Below are 19,853 nucleotides of genomic sequence, written 5' to 3'. Positions count from 1 at the left end.
GGCTCGTCATCCAACCGAGACCTCCCATTGGTCCATTATCTCAGCTTCCCTTTGAGCAATGTCCTCAATTCTCTTCTTCCCAATGGGACTAACTTGATGGGCTCTCTTTTCCTGCAGCTCGTCTCAGTCTGCTGAGCATGGGTGAAGAAATTTCCCATGGCCACAGCTGAACACACTGGTGCCTTTACAACTTGTGGACCTTCAGCTTCAACTGATCCCCGGCACAGTTTGATCACTTGGTCCCCTCTCTTCCATTCCTGCTTTCAGTGCTTGCCACTCTCTCAGGCCTAGACCTCATCCATCCCCTTCTGCTCTCAGCCAGTGCCTGACCTCTGGCCTCCCAGAGCAAAAAGGGGCCATATGTCAATATCTGCTTCAGCTTCCTTCCCCATCATCCCCTCTATAAGCCATTGTATCTTTCCCTCTTGATTTCTCCTAATACAGAAGAAGGGTGTCCGCTGGAAGTCAATCCTTCCATCTGTGCTCTAGAGCTCATTCTTCCTCACCCCTTCTGAGGCCTCCATCTATCAATTACCCCCAACCCAGCCCCACTCCCATTCTTCCTATATCTTTAGTGTGTCCCTCGACACCGACACTTTACTTTTTGCATAAGAACATGCTGAAATATCCCCCTCGTAAGAAAAACACTTTAACCCAAAGTTTCTCATCTCATGGTCTGGGTTTCAGGTGACCCATTTCCCTAAAAAATATAGGCAAAATTTGATATATATGGTGGAGCATACTGTTTTTAATTCACTGTCACAAGTAGTCTATGACCTAAACATGATTACCAACTAATGTTCCACAATTCTTTTTTTAGCTGTCAATCTTGTTCTCTTACTTTTCATAGCCAAGATGCTTGGGAAAAGTTTGTAGTTTCTACTTCCTCAAATCACCACTATTGAGTTTCCTTCCTCTTTACTCCACTAAATTTTCAAAGGGCTCTTCATGACTAATTCAATGGACACTTCCAGCCTCCATTTTCCTTGAAATGATGAATCACATCTCCCCAGCCTGGGTTCCATGATAGCAAATGCCTCCCCTGTCTCCAGTGTGCCTCCTCTGTCTCCAGCTGCTCTTCCTTGTGTCTCCTCCTCTCCTCAGGGGGCTGCCCTTGACCCTTACTCTTTACATCTGACATTCTCCATGGGTGTCCTCATATCCCTACGACTTCAAATACCACTGGCATGCTAATGACCACCAAACACAACCAGGCTAGACCTCTGCCCAAGCTCCATGCTTATATATTCAGTGCTTACTGGACACCTCCAAGCAGATGTCCTTTAAGCTCAGGATGTTGAAAACTGAACACATAATCTCACTTCCACCCACAACCACATTCTTCCACTGGTTCCCCTCTTACATTCTTTATCTTGGAATTGGCACCACCAGCCATGGGGCTGCCCAACTCAAAACCTTAAGTCTTGTCCTTGATTGGTGCTCAAGTGGACTGAATGTTCATCTAGAAACGACATTATATAAGGAAAGTCTGAATAAATATCATTTTAAATATAAATTTCAGATTCTACCATTATAAGTGAATATTGTCCCTGTAGCAAACGCACTCCATCTAGGTTTGTAGCAAAACAGACAAACAAAAAACATAGTGCCTGAGTTTCCCTGAAATCTATCTGACGCCTTCTTGCCTACCTCTCCAACTTCATCTCTCATTAGTCTGCTTCCTACCACCCCATTCTCACACCTGGTGGTCTGTCAACACACGCTGTGTTGTATGACTTTGTACACTATTAGTGTGAACAGCACTATTGACTTACAAAGTTAAGTCAGTTTATTTGTAGGATAAATTCATATCATCCCTCAGAACCCAACTCAGATAATCCACTCTGAAATCCCCTTCTACAGCTGCCTCCTCCACCACCATCACCTCTAAATGCCTACTTCTTCTCTAAATGCCTAGATATGTTTACTGTTCCACTAATATACTGCATTGCAACTTGCTTATTTTTAAATTTCCCTGTTAAATCATGAGTTCCTTGACATCAAAGACTGTGCTTTCGTTTCATTGATTCTCCAAGACCTATAATAGTAAGCAAAAAAATTAACAACAGAAATAGTAATGTAGTTGTAGTTTGCATTTACTAAGCGTTCACTATGTGCTTAACAGCAGCAATAGTACTACTTTTTTCATAAACTGCCCTAATCCATAAATAAGTATTGAATGAATGAAGTTAATTAATAAAGGAGCAATAGAATGCTAATTTATATCTCCATAAAGATTAAGATTATTATTATTCACATACTACAAAACCTCAGTAAATAATTATTGAGTCAATTAGTTAATAGATTAGTCACATAGGAAGCAAATAATGGGAAGCTGATTTAATAAAATCTCACCTCTACGTGGTGTGTTCTAGTTTATAAAACACTTTTATTTACACTGCAAGAATTAATAACTACATCATCCCATGCCTTAATTACTATCATGCAGAGGGCTGAACTGAGGCTCAGAGGTGCTACATAATATGGCCAAGATCACAACTTGTGACTGGTGAGCCAACCTGCCAGGGACTTCATCCAAACTACTCCCTCTCAATCCCCACTGCCCCACAGCTGCCACCTCCTCCATATGACTCAGCTGCAGCCTCATAAGGTGCTTCCCTGTGGCTTCTCATTGAAGGCAGAAGTTTCCAAATACGTCTGTAATGACCCAGCATCTGTTCAGTTTATGAGCTTGTGTGTTGGTGGGTAACCATCTTTAATGCTGCTAAGTTTAAAGACGCTTCTAGGGAAATTTCTAACTAAGGAAAAGCCACACACACGAAACCAGACTTGGATTTATATTCCTTCTATGTCCTCATGACAAATTACTAAGTTCATTACCACCAAAATTCCTAGTGAAATTTCAAAGGCTCAGATTGAATCTGATTTCTCTCTAAGAAGTTTGACTCCTAACAAGTGGACATCCCCACCAACTTCCCCAAACACAAAAGCTACATGGAGACAGTATAAGAATTGGGTCTCCTAAGAGCATCTGAACTCCTCTTTCATAGGGTCACATGCATGATCCTGGGTGCGTGGGCAAAACGATAGAAATTCTGAGGCACAAATGCATGTGGACAACCAATCTGAGCTAAGCAAAGTGATTCCAGCACCATGGAGGCCTCCTTTGGGGTGCTGAACAAGGGCATGGGTGAACTGTAGGGAACTTGTCCAAGCTCACACAGCTGCCTTGAACACAGACAGACTCCTAGGGTGGCACCCTTGCCCTCCATGTTAGAGACCTGTGTCTGATCTCCGCAGGAACAGGAGCAGGAGCAGGAGCAGCTGCTGCTCGTTCTATTTATCAAGCACTTGCTATATGTGGTGGGTAGTAGGCTAAGCATGTTACACATAGGACTTTACCCAAATCTCAACTTGTAGGTAATAGGTAACATGGTGAATTCTACCTTAAGGAAACTGGGGCTCACAGCAGTGCAGTGACTTTCCCTAGGTTATTCATAGAGTAGAAGAGAATTAGAACGGAGACTGAGATCTGCCCAGCACCAGGCTCTGTGCTTCCCAGCTTCTGCTTTTGCCCGGCTCCTTCTGCTTGCCTGTGGGTGAGCGCTCACAAAAGCAGAAGGGAAAGAGTCACACGCTACAGCATAACTGAGCCAATGCTAAGAATTACAAAATTTAAAGGGAAATTTAAAAGACATTTAAGCCAACCCCTCACACAACAAGAGAATCTTCAACATATTTGAATACTCCGGTGACAGGGAGCTCATTACCTCAATCTTACTCCATCACAGCAGGATAACCAATGCTTTCCGTCATCTGACCCAGCCCCTTCTCTCCTCCTTCCCCATCTCGCCTTCCCGTGACACCAGGTACTCAGTTATACTGAAGCCCTCACTCCATCCTCTTCAGCTGGGTCCCTCTCACCTCCTGGACTTTACACACTGGGGAGAAGAGGTAGATGCTTCTGTAATAAGTCAAATTGAGTTCCTTCAGGAGGTCAGGGAATTCAGCACACTCAACAAAGGAGAAAAAATGAATGCATGACTGAAGGATCATTTAAAAAAACTTTGTGTAGCACTAGCCACTTGTAACATTGTATCACTATTTTTAATCAGTGATTAAAATTATTATAAGCCATAAAACTAAGGAAATCTTCTAGTGGGTTGTACTCAGGGATGGTCCAATTCACCGTCAGCTACGTAGAAGGGCCTGAGAGGCCCCAGGTCAGGCAACCTGCCTAAAATATTTCCCCTATGTGTTTGGCAGAAGTTTTGAATCTCTGCTCTCAGAATAGAACTGGTTTACCCACTTGTTAAACTGTGAACACCCCTGGGAAAAAGATATTAAAATATCGATATTTCGCCTTAGTGTGAATAACTGTGTTAATTCCATTTGGCTCAAGAGGTTCCAGGATGGTACTAGAAAATAAAATAATAAATAAACAAGGTCCTTCTATTCTTAACAGTTGCCTGTTCAAGGTAACTGTTCAGAGGTGAGAAGGAAAGAGAAAACACTTTTTCATCACAGTGTCCTGCCTTGGAATTGCCATTCTAGATGAGAAGCATGGCTTAAGAGCATGTAGTCAGGAGTTCCCCACAGTGGGCAGAGAGGAATTATAGAGAAAGAGGAAGACAGGGCAGTACCAAACGCCAGCTCCCTCTACCTCACAGCTTTGATTGAGGTCATTTTTGATTATGTGGTTTCTGACTGATTCTAGGCTGAAAGATATCTTCCATAGCGAAGAAGGATATTTAGAAGAAAATATTTAAAGCTAAAGGCTAAATAACCAAACCCAAATGGTAGGTTTTTTGTTGGCGTATTTTGTTCTTGGCTCCATATCCTTTAAATATAATTAAGCAAATTTTTGATGGACCAGGTACAAAACTGGTACTGTATAGGGAGAAAGTTACTGTGGAAAATCCATACATTTTCCCCATCTTCTAAGACTCTAAGATCTAGCAAGAGTTTAAGATATAATTCAGCAAACATTTGTCAAGTGCCTCGCAGGCTCACTATGTACAGCTGCACAGGTTCTACATAGCACAACTGCAAGGGTAACATTTACAAAGATTACCTGTGAAAGGACCCCATTAGAACTGGTAGTGCAACACCTAACCCACCCATGCCACCACTGCCAACCTTTACCTTTACCGAGCATTGAGTACAGCGATTTTACATATAATATCTCTTCTAAGCTTAAAAACAACCTCTTTGAAGTGGTATAATCATCTCCATTTCACAGCTGAGACAATTGAAATGCAGAAAGATTCTTTAAACTGGCCAAGGTCACATACTTAAGGAGTGCCAAAGGAAGGGTTCAAAACTTGGCTGCCCAAACTCATGTCCCATGTGGCTTTCAATATTCCAGGACCACCCTCACCATTCATTCATTTGTTCATTCTGTTATTCATTCATTTCTTCAACAAACATTAATTGATCACTTTTACCTTTAAATACTGACCTAGGTCAAAGTGGAGACATATCTATTTTTTAAAACCAAATAACTATAAATAAAATAATATAGAGCATCTACTCTACACTGGACATTTTGCTAAGTGTGAAGAACCCAACCATGAATTACAAAATATCTGCCCTCTGGGAGCCCAAAATCTAACAAGCAAGCAAGAAAAATCCATTCATTCATTCGGTAAATATTTACTGAACACTTACTCCCACAGGTGCTGAGAATGTCGCAGTAAATGAGACAGACAAAGTCCCTGTCCTCCTGCAGCTCCCATTCCAGAGAGGGCAAGCAACACTCAACAAGTAAATGAATGACAACAGTTCATAGCGATAGTTCCCAGAGGCAGTACAGCAGGGTGAAGGGGTGGAGAGTGCAGAAGGGAGCTACTTTGGATGGGGTGGTCAGCGATCCCTTGGAGGAAGTGACCTGGGGCTCAGAGCAGAGGAGGAACAAACCCTATAGAGGTGTGGTCTTTTCCCAGAACGGGGCTGACAGTGGTCTCTCTGCCAGAAGTGCTCTCTGCCAGAAGCACCCACAGCCACTGGGGTAGAGCCCTTCCATCCTAAAGGGAGTCTGAGAGACCCCACAGCACCCTCCACAGTGTCTATACACTTTAGTCCAATGTGGGACACATCTGAGGGTGGAATGAGTGCTATGAAACACTGTACAGGCTCTCCCGCACCAACCCAGGAGCACTGTCTTCTTCCTATTAGGTGGGTGCAAAAGTAATTGCAATTTTCCCATTACTCTCAAAGGCAAAGACCACAATAACTTTTGCATCCAATACTATAGCTTTCTATCAAACTGATGGAGCACAATTAAAGCCACACAGAATTGATTCTTTATCCTTTTTGGTCCTTGGGCCAGAAGGCCCAGGTGAGCAGGCACTGACTCCAAAATTGTTTAATGCTTGTATAAAACCTAAATTTCCTATCCAAATATGCACAGAGCTTATGCACACACACACAAACACTCCCAAAGAGGGAGCCTATGGTGCATCCTCTGACACACTCATGTTGCTCATTTACAGCCGTAGCCCCAGTGCTTAGTGCCTGGTACAAGGTAGGTACCCACCAAATGCTTGTTGAATGAATAAGCAACTGAACAAAGGGGAAAGGCAGCCAAGGCAGATGAAACCATAACTGAGTCTTAAACCCAGCCCTTCTCCATTGGCTAGTGGCTCCCTCCTGCACCTGTGGAGAGAAGTGAAGCCTTCTAGGAAGGAAGGGAGCTGGGAACCAGTTTCCTCACCTTTCACCAGTTTGCCAGCTGTTTCTTTTTCCTTCTCAATCTCTCGGTCTCAGAGAGACAGAGAAGAGGTCCAGGGGGCTGCCAGATGTGAGGCTATGCCCAGACCATACTCAGCCTTGCAAATTACAGCAATTACAGTCACCCAGGCAGCACAGTCCCTGGCAGATGTGGATCCCAGCTTGGGAGTGGAGTTACCTGCGCACTGAGTGTTGCAGCTGCTAACTACATGATTCATTTGGCCCTCTCAACTGAAGTGAGGAAACAGGGTGTGCTAACCGGTCATGTCTTGCTGGCCTCTGGGATATAAAACCTATCCCTGGACAACTTTTCTGATGAAATAGTGACAAGGTATGCACCATGAGCTCCCTCAAAATGGCTTGTGTGTGTGTGTGCATGTGCATACGTATGCATAAGCTCTGTGCATATTTCGACAGGACATTTAAGTTTTATACAAACATTAAACAATTTTAGAATCAGTGGCCACTCACCTGGGCCTTCTGGCCCAAGAACCAAAGGGATGAAGAATCAGTCTTGTGTGCTTTTAACACGTCATCAGCCCGGTGCCTATAGTAGTAAGAAAACAGTGTGCCTGGGTTGGTGCACAGTGTTTAAAGGCACGCATTCCACCCTCAGACACGTCCCAGTCTGGATTATTAGAGTGCAAAGTCACTGTGGAGGGTGCTGTGGGGTCCCTGACTCCCTCCAGGACTGCAGGGCTCTACATTAGCAGCGGTGGGTGCTGCTGAGGCAGACCACTGTCAGCCCCCCTTCCAGGACTGCCTCGGCTGAAGGTCATGCCCCGCTCAGGTCAGCTCATGGTAATGAGTGACCAGTGTGAGGCCATAACAATTTTAAAGATCATCCCAGCTTCAGCATCCCTAAAGGGCCAGCTGAGGCCTCCACCAAGACAACACTAAGGTTCAACTTCTCCTTCAGCCCAGTCCTGGGCCTTCCCTTGCCTCCTAACACCCCTGTTGGTAGAATTAATTTTTTGCTAAAAAAAAAAAACAAAAACAAAAAACTGGACTTCCTACTAAACTTCATCTCAGAGTATGATTCCTGGGGAATTGGAGCAGCAACAGCCACCATCTTCAGGGAGGAGACTCTGGGTTTACATCCGGGTTGAATACAAATTTCAGCTCTACAAAGTACTGGTTATGTGAGTTTGGGCCTCTCTGAGCCTTAGCTTCCAAATCTGGAAAATGGACACAGTCGTGCACACCTTGTAAGGCAGTTGTGAAGATTAAAATGTAGAAAGCATTTAGCATGGTGATTGGTGTATTTAGTCATTCCATGAATAGGAATTTTTAAAATATATGATTGTGTGTGGTCATTAGAGGTTGGGAAGATCAGAGGGAGGGGGTGGGGACAGGGAGGTTAGTTAAGGGTGTGCAGTTCCAGGGGGATGGGAAGAATGATTCCTACTGTTGTGTAGCACTGTAGTGGGAGGATGGCTAACAATTAGTGTATACTTTCAAAACTTTAGAAGAGAGGATTTGGAATGTTCGCAACACAGAGAAATGATAAACATTTGAGGCGATGGATATGCTGATTGCCCTGGTCTGATCATTACGCATTGTATACGTGTATTAAGGTATCACTCTGTATCTCATAAATGTGTAAAATTATTATATGTCAACTAAAAATAAGAGCAAAAAATGACAGAGCTACTAGCAAACTCTTTACCTTAATAACAGTTACCCATAAAAAATGTGTGTGTGACTGTATACATGTGTGTGCATATGTACATATATATTATATATATATAATTGTATAGCTCAGCTTTAACTGGTTGTCATGTGGGGAAGTCACACTCTCTCTCTGCCTCAGTTTCCTCCTCTGTAAAGTGGTTTGGACTTGGGAATTATTGCTGCCGTTTCTTGAACACCCACTCTACAACAAATTCCATGCGGAGCATTATACTTTATTTACTCTTCAGCAAAAGCCTGCTAGACTGATATTGCTTATATTTCACTATTATTCTTTCTTTACAGGGGCAAGCAGGGGTATCAAGAGGCTGTGAAATCTGGCCCAGATACTCAGTAAAGCTGCCCAGATGGACCTCAAAGCCCATGTGCTGCACCGTGATGTCGCATTGCTTCCTCACTTAGAGGGTATACATGCTTCCCGCCGGTGCTGACATTTTTTAGGATCACAGGACTCTGTTTCCAGCTTAATGAAAAACATTTGCAGAAAAGATCAAGTGAATTCCGTCAACCCACGGGCACAAGCAAAGGCACAGGATGGAGGCCAAGCAGACAAAGTTGATTCCTTTTCATTGTGTGTTTCAAAAGCTGTTGGGGCAGCCACTGCTGTTTCCATCTGTCCTGAATTCAGGCTTTGTCCCTGTCACTGAGCTCCAGGATGAGGTCAGGAGAGAGGTGCTGGAAAGCTGAGCAGGACCAACTGTAATGAGACATCTCTCTTCGCTCTGCCTCGCACCTCTCAGCTGCAGCCTTCTTCACAGTCCGCTCTGCCAGCAGCAACCTGTGCTGCACCCATTGCTCAAAAGGGCTCAAAGTCAAGGGCGGGAGCATTTTCTAATGGTATGTTGAAGTATTCATGTGAAACACACATAGAATGGAGAGGACAAAATCCTAAATATTCTGTATTTACTCTGGCTTTCAATCCAAATAGTAAATTTAATTCAGTAGCACCTTGATATGATTTAGCTCTGTGTCCTACCCAAATCTCACCTTGTAGCTCCCATAATTCCCATATGTTGTGGGAGGGACCCAGTGGGAGATAACTGAATCATGGGGGCAGGTCTTTCCTGTGCTGTTTTCATGATAGTGAATAAGTCTCAGGACATCTGATGGCTTTTAAAAACGGGAGTTTGCCTGCACAAGCTCTCTCTTTGCCTGCTGCCATCCATGTAAGATGTAACTTGTTCCTCCTTGCCTTCTGCCATGATTTTGAGGCCTCCCCAGCCTCATGGAGCTGTGAGTCTAATTAAACCTCTTTCTTCTGTAAATTGCCCAGTCTCGGGTATGTCTTTATGAGCAGTGTGAAAATGAACTAATACACACCTCTAAGAGAAACGTTTCTGAAATAGAGAATGGCAAGCTGAATGCTAGTTGTCCTGGAAATAAACCCTTAGGAGATCTCACATTTGGGAAGCAGGGAAGGGGTGCAATGATCACACAGGTAGGCTCCAACACTGAAGAAGATAACTCAAGCTAACCTGCAGCAGCCTTGCTGGCTTGGTTGGTGCAAGTCTTTTAAGATGCAATGTACATTTGTCTTACAAAGAAAATATATATTTACTATTTCACTTGTTTACAAAACAATTTTTCTCCAAAGAGAGTACAACTATACACTATACACAGATGATATAATTGTCCTCACTTTCTCAAAATCTAGCTTGTCATCCACCAAAGCACTCTCATGATAGCGCAAAGTAAAGCTTTTACATAGTTTTAAAGATCATTGTTCCACTGTTTCAATCCCTGCAAGGATCTGCAGTATCCAATGCACTTTACGCTTTGGCCCCTGTCCTCTTCTGCACCTGCTGGTCCTGCAACACTGAACTACTTGTACGGCCCTGCCTGAGCCTTGCTGATGCATGTCCCCATGCTTCTGCACATGCAGTGCCCTCTGCCTCAGACACTGTCCATTCTCCTCTTGGCCATCTGACAGATGCATACTTGTCCTCCAAGTCACAGTTTGGTCACAATATATTTGTGGTGCTTTTCCTGCCTGTCTATGGTGAATCTGGGGGAACCTTTTCAGTATCCCACTGCAGCCTAGGAACAATTCCACTGTGCAGATGGACTTTCGAGTCTACACTTGTCTGGAGACCTAATTGCTTAGCTTCATTTTGTGTGTGTGTGTGTGCGCTTGTGTATGTACAGGCTGCCCATTCAAAGTCTACTTCAAAGAAAGAATTCTGCTCCCCTGACTGGTCAGTGGGGATGGTGTGCAGATGGAGGAGACTTCTGAAATCTCATGGACCTGTCTTGAGTACATACTATGTGATAAGGGCTGCTCTAAACACTGTGTTTCTGTTGCTCTAGAGAAGGTTTCTAACACACTAGCTGGTTTGAAGGCACCAGGAGTTTAGCAGGCAGGTGAGTTTTAGAAAGTCTTTCCAGAGAGAAGGGTTTGCATGTACAAAGAATTCTTTCTTTGAAGTAGACTTTGAATGGGTGGCTTATACACACACACACACACACACACCCCACATACCACACACACACGTATAAAAGAAATGAAACCAAGAGATTAGGTCTCCAGACAAGTCTAGACTCAAAAGTTCGTCTTTGCTAATCTATTTCAAAAACTCAACCAAGTAACCTTATCTAACTCTGAAAGGGTCCATACAGATATGGGTTCAAATCCCAGCTCAGTCATTTAATTTCAGTTTCCTTATTTGAAAAACAGACCATGCTATGAACCTAAATTTCTTGTGAGTATTATATGATTTATAAATATTTGATATTTAAGAAACATTTCCTTTTCTCCCTGAATAGAAAGTACATAAAGATGAATATTTTACATATACACAGTGCATACGTGCCTGTACATGTACACATACACATATAGACACATCCTTACAATCTGTGTCAGAACCATACAATGACATTTCAACACCGTGAAGACAGAGTTATCCCCTCCCTCTGATTCACATCAAAGGAACATGCCAAAATTCTTAGTTCCAATCTGAGAACTTTAACACATAGATAGGATGTTGGCTCTGATGTTTCTGTGCTTTTAAATCATACTTGTTAACAACACACTCACAAGCACTGTGACATCTCATTCCACCTTGGAAACACCTACTCAGGCCCATAGGCTGTATGTATATATGAAAGGACATGCTCAATGCTCCATCCTTTTTTTCTTCTTTTGTAGGTAATTCACATGTCAGTAATACAAATGTTTAGCAAAAGTAGAGTGGAAGCATCGTAAAATCACCCAAAGAAGTTACGCTTTGGTTTATGCATCTTTAACAATAGTATTTGACATCAAAGCACTCTTTATCTATAAATTTAATAAATAAATTTTTAGTGATAAAACTTAAGGATCACAAGTATATCAAAAGCCAAAAACCACCTTAATTTATAGCTGGTAAGTATGCAACTAGCAACAACTGTTTGAGACTAATTTGGCAATATAAATCTAGGGTCTTAAAATGTAAATTGCTCAAGCCCAGTAATTCTGCTTTGGTGAATCTTACCCCAGGAAATAATCTGGACTTCTGGAGGGAATTTTAGGTACCAAGTAGTTCATTTTGCTATTTTTATAATGATGAAGAATAATAAACAATCAAATGCCCAAAAAGAAAGAAATAGACTAGTGAACCGGTGGAATAACAGGACAGCTATCTCTGTTAACAATATTGTTGCTCATTTGTTGTTCATCACTAGAAGGTGAGCATCATGAGAGTAGGAACATAGAAGACTCAATGAATGAGTGACTATGTATATACATGCCTGCATGAATGTGTGATTTAGAGAGATATGTAACAATTTGGAGATAGATATATATACACACACATATATATACACATACATATATATACACACATATATATACATATATACATATATACATATATACATATATACACATATATATACATATATATACATATATACATATATACACATATATACACACATATATATACACACACATATATATACACACACACATATATATATATAATGCTAACATTGGTAAAAACAACTGAAAATGCAACATTATACATAGAGACTACAATGATATCAGACCATACAGAGAGCCTAAAAAGATTGAAAAAACGAATGAATTAACTGACACAGAGTAACTTCTAAATAACTGTGATTTTCTTTCTATATTTCTGCATTGTTTGAATTTTCTATAGCTAACATATATTATAGTAGGACCTATCTCTTGAGGTTCATCTGAAGTTTAAATGCTTAGCACAGTGCTGAAGACAAAATGAGTTTTCATTAAACGTTCAAAAGTTTTGAAAAATACTATAGTATTGTTTTGAATTAAATACTGCTCTTTATCCTCTCTCCCTCCACAACCCCCTACAAAATGAAGTAAAAGAATATAAGCATCTAAACCCACAAAGATAACAAAAAAAAGAACAAGGAAAAAATGAAACGCAAGGAGCAGACAGCAGATGAGGGACTTCAAACACTGTGAAGAATGGAAGATGGAGGTTTGTTAACTGACTCAGCAGACAGGAACAAGCAGCGCCCCAGTGCCTGCAGAAGGAAGCACCCACATGACCTGCAGCTCCCCAGGCCTTTGCTGAGCAGGAAGCAGGTGCTGCAGAGGGCAGGGGTACAGCAGGGTTTGTGTGTGACAGGAGGATAGCTGAAAATCTTGACAATTGTAACAGGATGCTGCTGTTCCTCTTTGGGGCTCTGTGGTGAACCATATTTACATGGCCATAATAATGATTTACTCTTGTTTCAACCCCAAATTTCGATATTAATATATTTTATTAATTATATATTAATTAAATATATAATTTATTAATTGATAAATATTTATTATATTATATTAATTTTATTAATATAATATATTATTTATTATATTAATAATAATATATAATAAATTATATAATATATTTTATTATATTCTATCACAGCAGTGAGGCCCATGCTGTCCTGACCCTTCCACCTCACCCCCATCTAGAGCGTCCAGTGTCTCCACCACATCCAACCTCTCTGCACTTTCGGCTGCCTCATGCCAAATACAGCACGTTGTGAGGAGGATCAGTGGGATGTGCAGGAGAAGGGCAGCCTGGGTCCAGGCTATGCTACCAGGCACCTGGGCACCTGGGCTCCTGGACTCAGGGCCAGTGCTTCATCGTTAGATATCACAGTGCTGCCCAGTGTGGCCGATAACTGTAAGCTCCAACTCCTTTGCACTAATAAGGAGCTGACTTATTTCCCTTTTTGGCCATAAATAACACCATTCTTGACATTGCCTCCGGATTGTGTGTGTCTACTCATTACTTGATAGGGCAAAATAATCCTTAAAATGAAAACTGGGAGAACTCAACTTAAGTCTTACTCTGCTTCAATCAGCCACATAATTTCCACAAATCATTTCATTTCCATGAGTCAGTTTTCTCATCTGCAAAGTGGGCATGTTGCTGGCACTCACCCCACTTATACATGTGTTTAATTCATAGGAGCTGGAATTAATGAGAGTGATATGTAAGCTATCAACTTTTGTACAAAAGCAGGGGGGAAGAGGAGAAAGAAGATGAATGAGGCGGTACTCTCATCCAAGAGATCAAAAAGACAATGAACTTACCTTTCTCTGTGAGGGAAGGCAGAACAACCGAAGGGCAAAAACTGGGAGCATTATTTTGAGCAACTGAAAAGGAAAAAGTAGTCTTTTAGTTCTTTTTTACCCCCTTGGTATCATCAAGTTCAGAAGGCATTAATAGAAGTACAAGATGGTGATCGTGAAATTGGACTTGAAAGGCAGATAGACTGTCCCAACCTGTATCGGTCAGGGTGGGCTGGATGATGCTGAGCTAACAAACAATCTCAACATATAAGTGACTTAGAACAGTTCAGGATCCCTCTCCTTGCACCATCTGCCTACTGCAGAGAGGCTGGGGGCTTCACTCTATGTTATCCTTTCTCAAGGACCAGGCTGAAAAAGCCACCTTCTTGCCTCAAGTTTCAATAATTGTCATGCAGGGCAAAGCGAATGCAGCAGATTTATTTCAGTCTTGCTCTTAGAGCTTTTGCCTAGAAGTGACACACATCACTTCTTTTCTCATGAGATTGACCAAAGTTAGGAATGAGATCAAGGGTGAGGAAGTGCAGTCCTACCCCGTCCCAGAGAGCAGAGAGCAGAAACGTGTGGGAAACAACACAAATGCTAGCCACTATCAGTTACCGACTCTGTGAACTGGGCAAGGCACTTATGCTTCCTGGGCCTCAGTTTTCACATCTGTACTACCCACCTAGAGAATTATGACAAAATTACAGGAGATAACACAATTTATTACATTTGGCACTGTGCCAGGCATAAGATACCAGCTCAGCAAATGCCAGCTGCTAATAGCAAGCAGCACAGCATGGTGGCAGCCTGGACTTTGAAGGCAGACAGACTGGATATGGACCTCAACAGACCACTCGGAAGCAGCGTAGATTAAGACAGCCTGGACTTCAAAGGCAGACAGACTGGATATGGACTTCAACAGACCACTTGGAAGCAGCGTAGAGTAACAAGTCCTCTAACTTCCTCTATTTTCAGTTTCAGCATTGATAAAACGAAGATGATATAAACATTAAATGAAGAACCATTCATACCCAGTATGTGACACATAAATGCAAATTATCTTCTTCCCCTTTCTCTTCCTTTACTGAATAAATCTAAATCTTCAACACTCTTTTCTCTCCAGTGGCCCAAACTAGGACGGTACATGGGATCTCCTTGCTCACAGGGATCTGCGGCAATGTAGCATGGCCAGCAGTCAAGAGTAGGGGCTCCCGGGTCAGCAGTCCCAGGCAAGATCGGTTTGCCACTTTTCTGCTGTGTAACCTCAAGGAAATTACTCAACCTTTCTGTCCTCAGTTGCCTTGTCTATAAAATGGGCATAATAACAGTGCCTCTCTTGGGGTTGTGAGGTTTAGATGAGCTGATACTGGTGCAGCTTTGATCATATAGTAAATGTTCAATACATCCCATCTATGATTCACTCTTAATACTTCCCTTTAACAATAATATACTCTTGCCATGTCTCTTGTCCCTGTGTGTCTCCATGAAAAGCCATGGGTCAGAGTCATGCCGTATTCTGGTCCCAAAGTCCTTGTGTGGGTCCCCTCACATCCACCTCCTTCTCTGCCTTCTTCGCTTTGGTCAGATATGCCAAGCCCCAGCCTCTTTGGGTTCTAGAGCCTTCAATCCTATTATGTCTTTTCCTGCTTGGCATCATCTGCCTGGAAGCACCTGCTACTATCACTCTAAGGCACCAGATCTCAAACTTTGGCAGACTTCCAAACTACCTGGAGGGCATGGTAACACACACCTTGCTGGGTCCCACCCCAGAGTGTCTGATTCGGCAGGTCTGGGATGGGATCTGAGGTCTACATTTCTAACAGGTTCCCCAGCACTGCTATTGCTGCTGATCCACACTGAGCTAAGGCTTCTGCCATCTCATGTTCTGGGAGCTCCTAATATAATCACTCAGAAGTACCCCCATGTTCCTCTACATCCAGCTGGCCAGCTTGATACTTGTCGCCCTGTTGTCACTTGTTTAAAATGCCTGTTCTTCCTGGAAGAGACTCTCAGAACCAGGCTCCTGAGAGTGCAATCTGCAGAGAATAATTTGACTATCTATATTGAGAGCATTCAAATGTCCACACCCTTGGATCCAGTAATTCTGCTCCTAGAAATTTACTTTGAAATTCAAAGCGAGCTCTGTTTGCAAAGGAAACATTTCCCAATACTGATTGAACACTGGCAACTACATAAATGTTGAACACTATGAGAATGGTGGCCTGAGCTACAGCACATCCACTGGGGGGATTACCACGCATCTCACGTCAGCCGAGTATTTACCACACAGTTCTGCTGCATTGCTTTCCTTTCCTTTCACACCCACCTTTAGCGAGAAAAAGTAGCAGGCATTATCAGCCTTTGCGTGGGACCTTCTTTATTGTACAGGACTGAGATGAGCCCTGAGACTCCTCAGCTTCCATATGTAGGTAGCAATTTACTATAGAATTTATTCTTCAACATCATTCACATCCTATGAACAGCTTCTTAACCTTTTACTAAGCATAAAGTCTTCTCCTGGCACTAGGCTAGCATTTGGCATGCAGTATCTCATTTAATTCCCTAACAATCTGATGAGGTAGGGCCTACGGTTACCCCACGCAGTGCTGTGCTGGCAAATATGTTACAACTGATGAAGTGGGAGTAAGAGCTATTTTTTACTCACAACATTGCTGATACCACATCTGTCGGTGTTTCTACCCCCACTCCAACCAATTCTTCAACCGTCTGGACCAGTGATTCAATTCAGTTCAGACACTACCTACCTGGATTTAAAGTCAGACCCCACAGGTTAAGTCTCAGTCCCAGAAGACTGCCCCCCACTTCAGATACCGATCACAAGCCCTGAGCCTCCTGCACTTCTGACCATATAAACTGGGGGTCTCCATGACCTCCTCCTTGGGGTCAATAATTTGCTAGAATGGCTCCCAGGATTCAGGGAAACACTTACTAATTAAGTTTTATTATAAAGTATACAACTCAGGAACAGCCAAAAGGAAGGGCTGCATAGGACAACGGGGCCGGGGGAGGAGCCTCCACACTCTGTTTAGGTGCCCCACCCTCCCAGCACCTCTGTGTGTTCACCAACTCAGAAGCTCTCCAAACCTAGTTGTTGAGGGGACTTAAAGAGGTTCCATCACATACGAGTAATTGAGTAAGTCATTGGCCATTCGTCAATGAACTCAATCTCCAGCTGTTCTCTTCTTCTTGGAGGTAGGGGAATGGGACTGAGAGTTCCAATCCTCTACTCTTGCCTTGGTTTTTGTGGCAGCTAGCCCTCCTTCTTAAGCTATCTAGGGGCCTCCAGCCACCAGTCATCTTATTAGAAGACAAAAAGATACTTTTGTCACTCTAGAGATCCCAAGGGATTCAAAAGCTCTTGACTTAGAGGTTCCTTCCCCAGCCCCCTTGACCTATGCAGCCCTTCCTTTTGGCTGTTTCTGAGTTGTATACTTTATAATAAAACCTAATTAGTAAGTGTTTCCCTGAGTCCTGGGAGCCATTCTAGCAAATTATTGACCCCAAGGAGGAGGTCATGGAGACCCCCAGTTTATATGGTCAGAAGTGCAGGAGGCTCAGGGCTTGTGATCAGTATCTGAAGTGGGGGGCAGTCTTCTGGGACTGAGACTTAACCTGTGGGGTCTGACTTTAAATCCAGGTAGTTAGTGTCTGAACTGAATTGAATCACTGGTCTAGACGGTTGAAGAATTGGTTGGTGTGGGGGCAAAAAACCTGACAGATGTGGTATCAGCAATGTTGTGAGTAAAAAATAGCTCTTACTCCCACTTCATCAGTTGTAACATATTTGCCAGCACAGCACTGCGTGGGGTAACCGTAGGCCCTACCTCATCAGATTGTTAGGGAATTAAATGAGATACTGCATGCCAAATGCTAGCCTAGTGCCAGGAGAAGACTTTATGCTTAGTAAAAGGTTAAGAAGCTGTTCATAGGATGTGAATGATGATAAAGAATAGATTCTACAGTAAATTGCTACCTACATATGGAAGTTTCTATGTGGGTTGCAGAGACACATAATTAGAAGAGCTTGTCATTTCCTTTCCAGATTCTTACATCTAGAATTGCAAGAGGGTCCAAAAACATTTGCTTAGCAGAAGACAGGAACTGTGAGGCTTCAACTTTCTTTTCTAGAAGTCACATTTGACTTTGTAAACAGATCTTGCCCCACTTGCAGACAAAGCACAGCTGCAGATAAGATGGGCAGCCCTAGTTCTCTTCAAAGAACAGAGAGTCCCAATGCCCCAGAGGCACACCCCTTCCAGGAAGCCCTGGGCTCTGGGGTACTGCTTAACCACAGAGCAGCCCCTTATTCCACGCACCACCTCCACCTCCACTCAGCACTTATACCCTTGTCCTCTGGAGGCTTAGAACAGTTCCTCTCTGGCTCTACTGCCAGGAAGGGGCTGCAAACAGCCTCATTTGCATCCACATTGCTTAGCCTGAGACTCTGCAATTCTATGCTAAGATGCATGGAACTTTCTGCTCACTTCTGAACTCTGCTCATAGCAGAATCAGAAGGCCCATGGCTGCAGGCTCTTTGGACTCTCCTCTTGGTGCTCTGCTGCACTAAGTCTGTGCTTTTCTCTTTCTGAATGCTGGGAGACTCTGCTCCGTCCTTTGATCTGTGACCATAGCCCTGTAAGAAGTTTATGTTGCAGTTGTCCATGTGTGCAGGTCTCTGCCTCTGAGGCTATGAGCTCTGTAAGGGCAGGAACATGCTACCTCCTCTCTACTTACTGCCTATGGCTAGTCAGTGGCCACTGCTCCTTCACCCCACTTCCCTTTCTCTATATCCAGCTTTCCTCCAGTCACTTTTGTATAATCCCTTGCAGAACAGAATTTCCTCTTGCTCTCTCATGCTCTGAAGAAGCACCCCCAACACCTTACCTCTCCCCTGGGATTCCACTACAGTAATATAAGCCACATCGCAGTGTAATTCTCTGAGGCTGGGGAGGAGAACAGCACCCTCCTCCCAGAGGGGTGTGAGTTGATACAAGGAATGCCTTTAGAGTAGTGTCTGTGACATGGTTTGGAGGTGTGTCCCCTCCAAATCTCATGTTGAAATGTGACCTCCAGTGTTGGAGGTGATCCTGGTGGGAGGTGTTTGGGTCATGGGGATGGATCCATCATGAATGGCTTGGTGCTGTCCTCGCAGTAATGAGTGAATTCTCGCTCTATGAGTTCACACAAGAAGTAGTGTTTAAAAGAGCCTGGCACCTCCTCTCTTGTTCCCTCTCTCTTTCTCTCACTCTCATCATGTGACAGGTCTGCTTCCCCTGCACCTTGTGCCATGAGTAAAAGCTTCCTGAGGCCTCTCCAGAAGCTGGGCAGACGCTGGTGCCATGCTTGCACAGCCTGCAGAACCATGAGCCAAATCAACCTCTTTTCTTTATAAATGACCCAGTCTTGGATACTCCTTTATAGCAATGCAAAATGGATGAACACAGTCTGACATACAGTAATGCTTAAGAAAGGTTTGTTTTCTTTAACATCTGTCTCCTTAGCCAGACTGTTAACCCTTTGTGGGCAGGACTTCTACCCTCTATGCTTCCAAGGTGTTTGGCATATAGTAGGAACTCAATAAATCTCAATTCCTAATTGATCCTAGTGGCAGTTCCTCAGAAACAGGGGACCTAGTATGATACGGTTTGGCTCTGTGTCCCCACCCAAATCTCATCTTGTAGCTCCCATGATTCCCATGTGTTGTGGGAGGGACCTGGTGGGAGATGATTGAATCATGGGAGTGGGTCTTTCCCATGCTATTCTCATGATAGTGAATGGGTCTCACAAGATCTGATGGTTTTAAAAACGGGAGTTTCCCTGCACCATCTCTCTCTTTGCCTGCTGCCATTCATGTAAGATGTGACTTGCTTCTGCTTGCCTTCTGCCACAATTGTGAGGCTTCCTCAGTCAT

At 43.2% G+C, this 19,853-nt stretch overlaps 1 protein-coding gene across 1 annotated transcript in view; it reads right to left on the bottom strand.

The window, feature by feature from the left end:
• The window catches only part of TG (thyroglobulin), a 272,911-nt gene that overhangs the window by 137,905 nt on the left and 115,153 nt on the right, over window positions 1-19,853 (bottom strand). Inside the window, exon 35 of the mRNA XM_032760475.2 lies at window positions 13,940-14,002. Coding sequence (XP_032616366.1) covers window positions 13,940-14,002 — 63 coding nt within the window. The remainder of the gene's footprint in view (window positions 1-13,939; window positions 14,003-19,853) is intronic.

This window comes from Hylobates moloch, unplaced genomic scaffold, assembly GCF_009828535.3.
Source record: "Hylobates moloch isolate HMO894 unplaced genomic scaffold, HMol_V3 SCAFFOLD_9, whole genome shotgun sequence".
Classification (NCBI taxonomy): domain Eukaryota; kingdom Metazoa; phylum Chordata; class Mammalia; order Primates; family Hylobatidae; genus Hylobates; species Hylobates moloch.
Note: the sequence above shows the minus strand (reverse complement) of the source record. Positions and strands in the feature narration are given on the sequence as shown.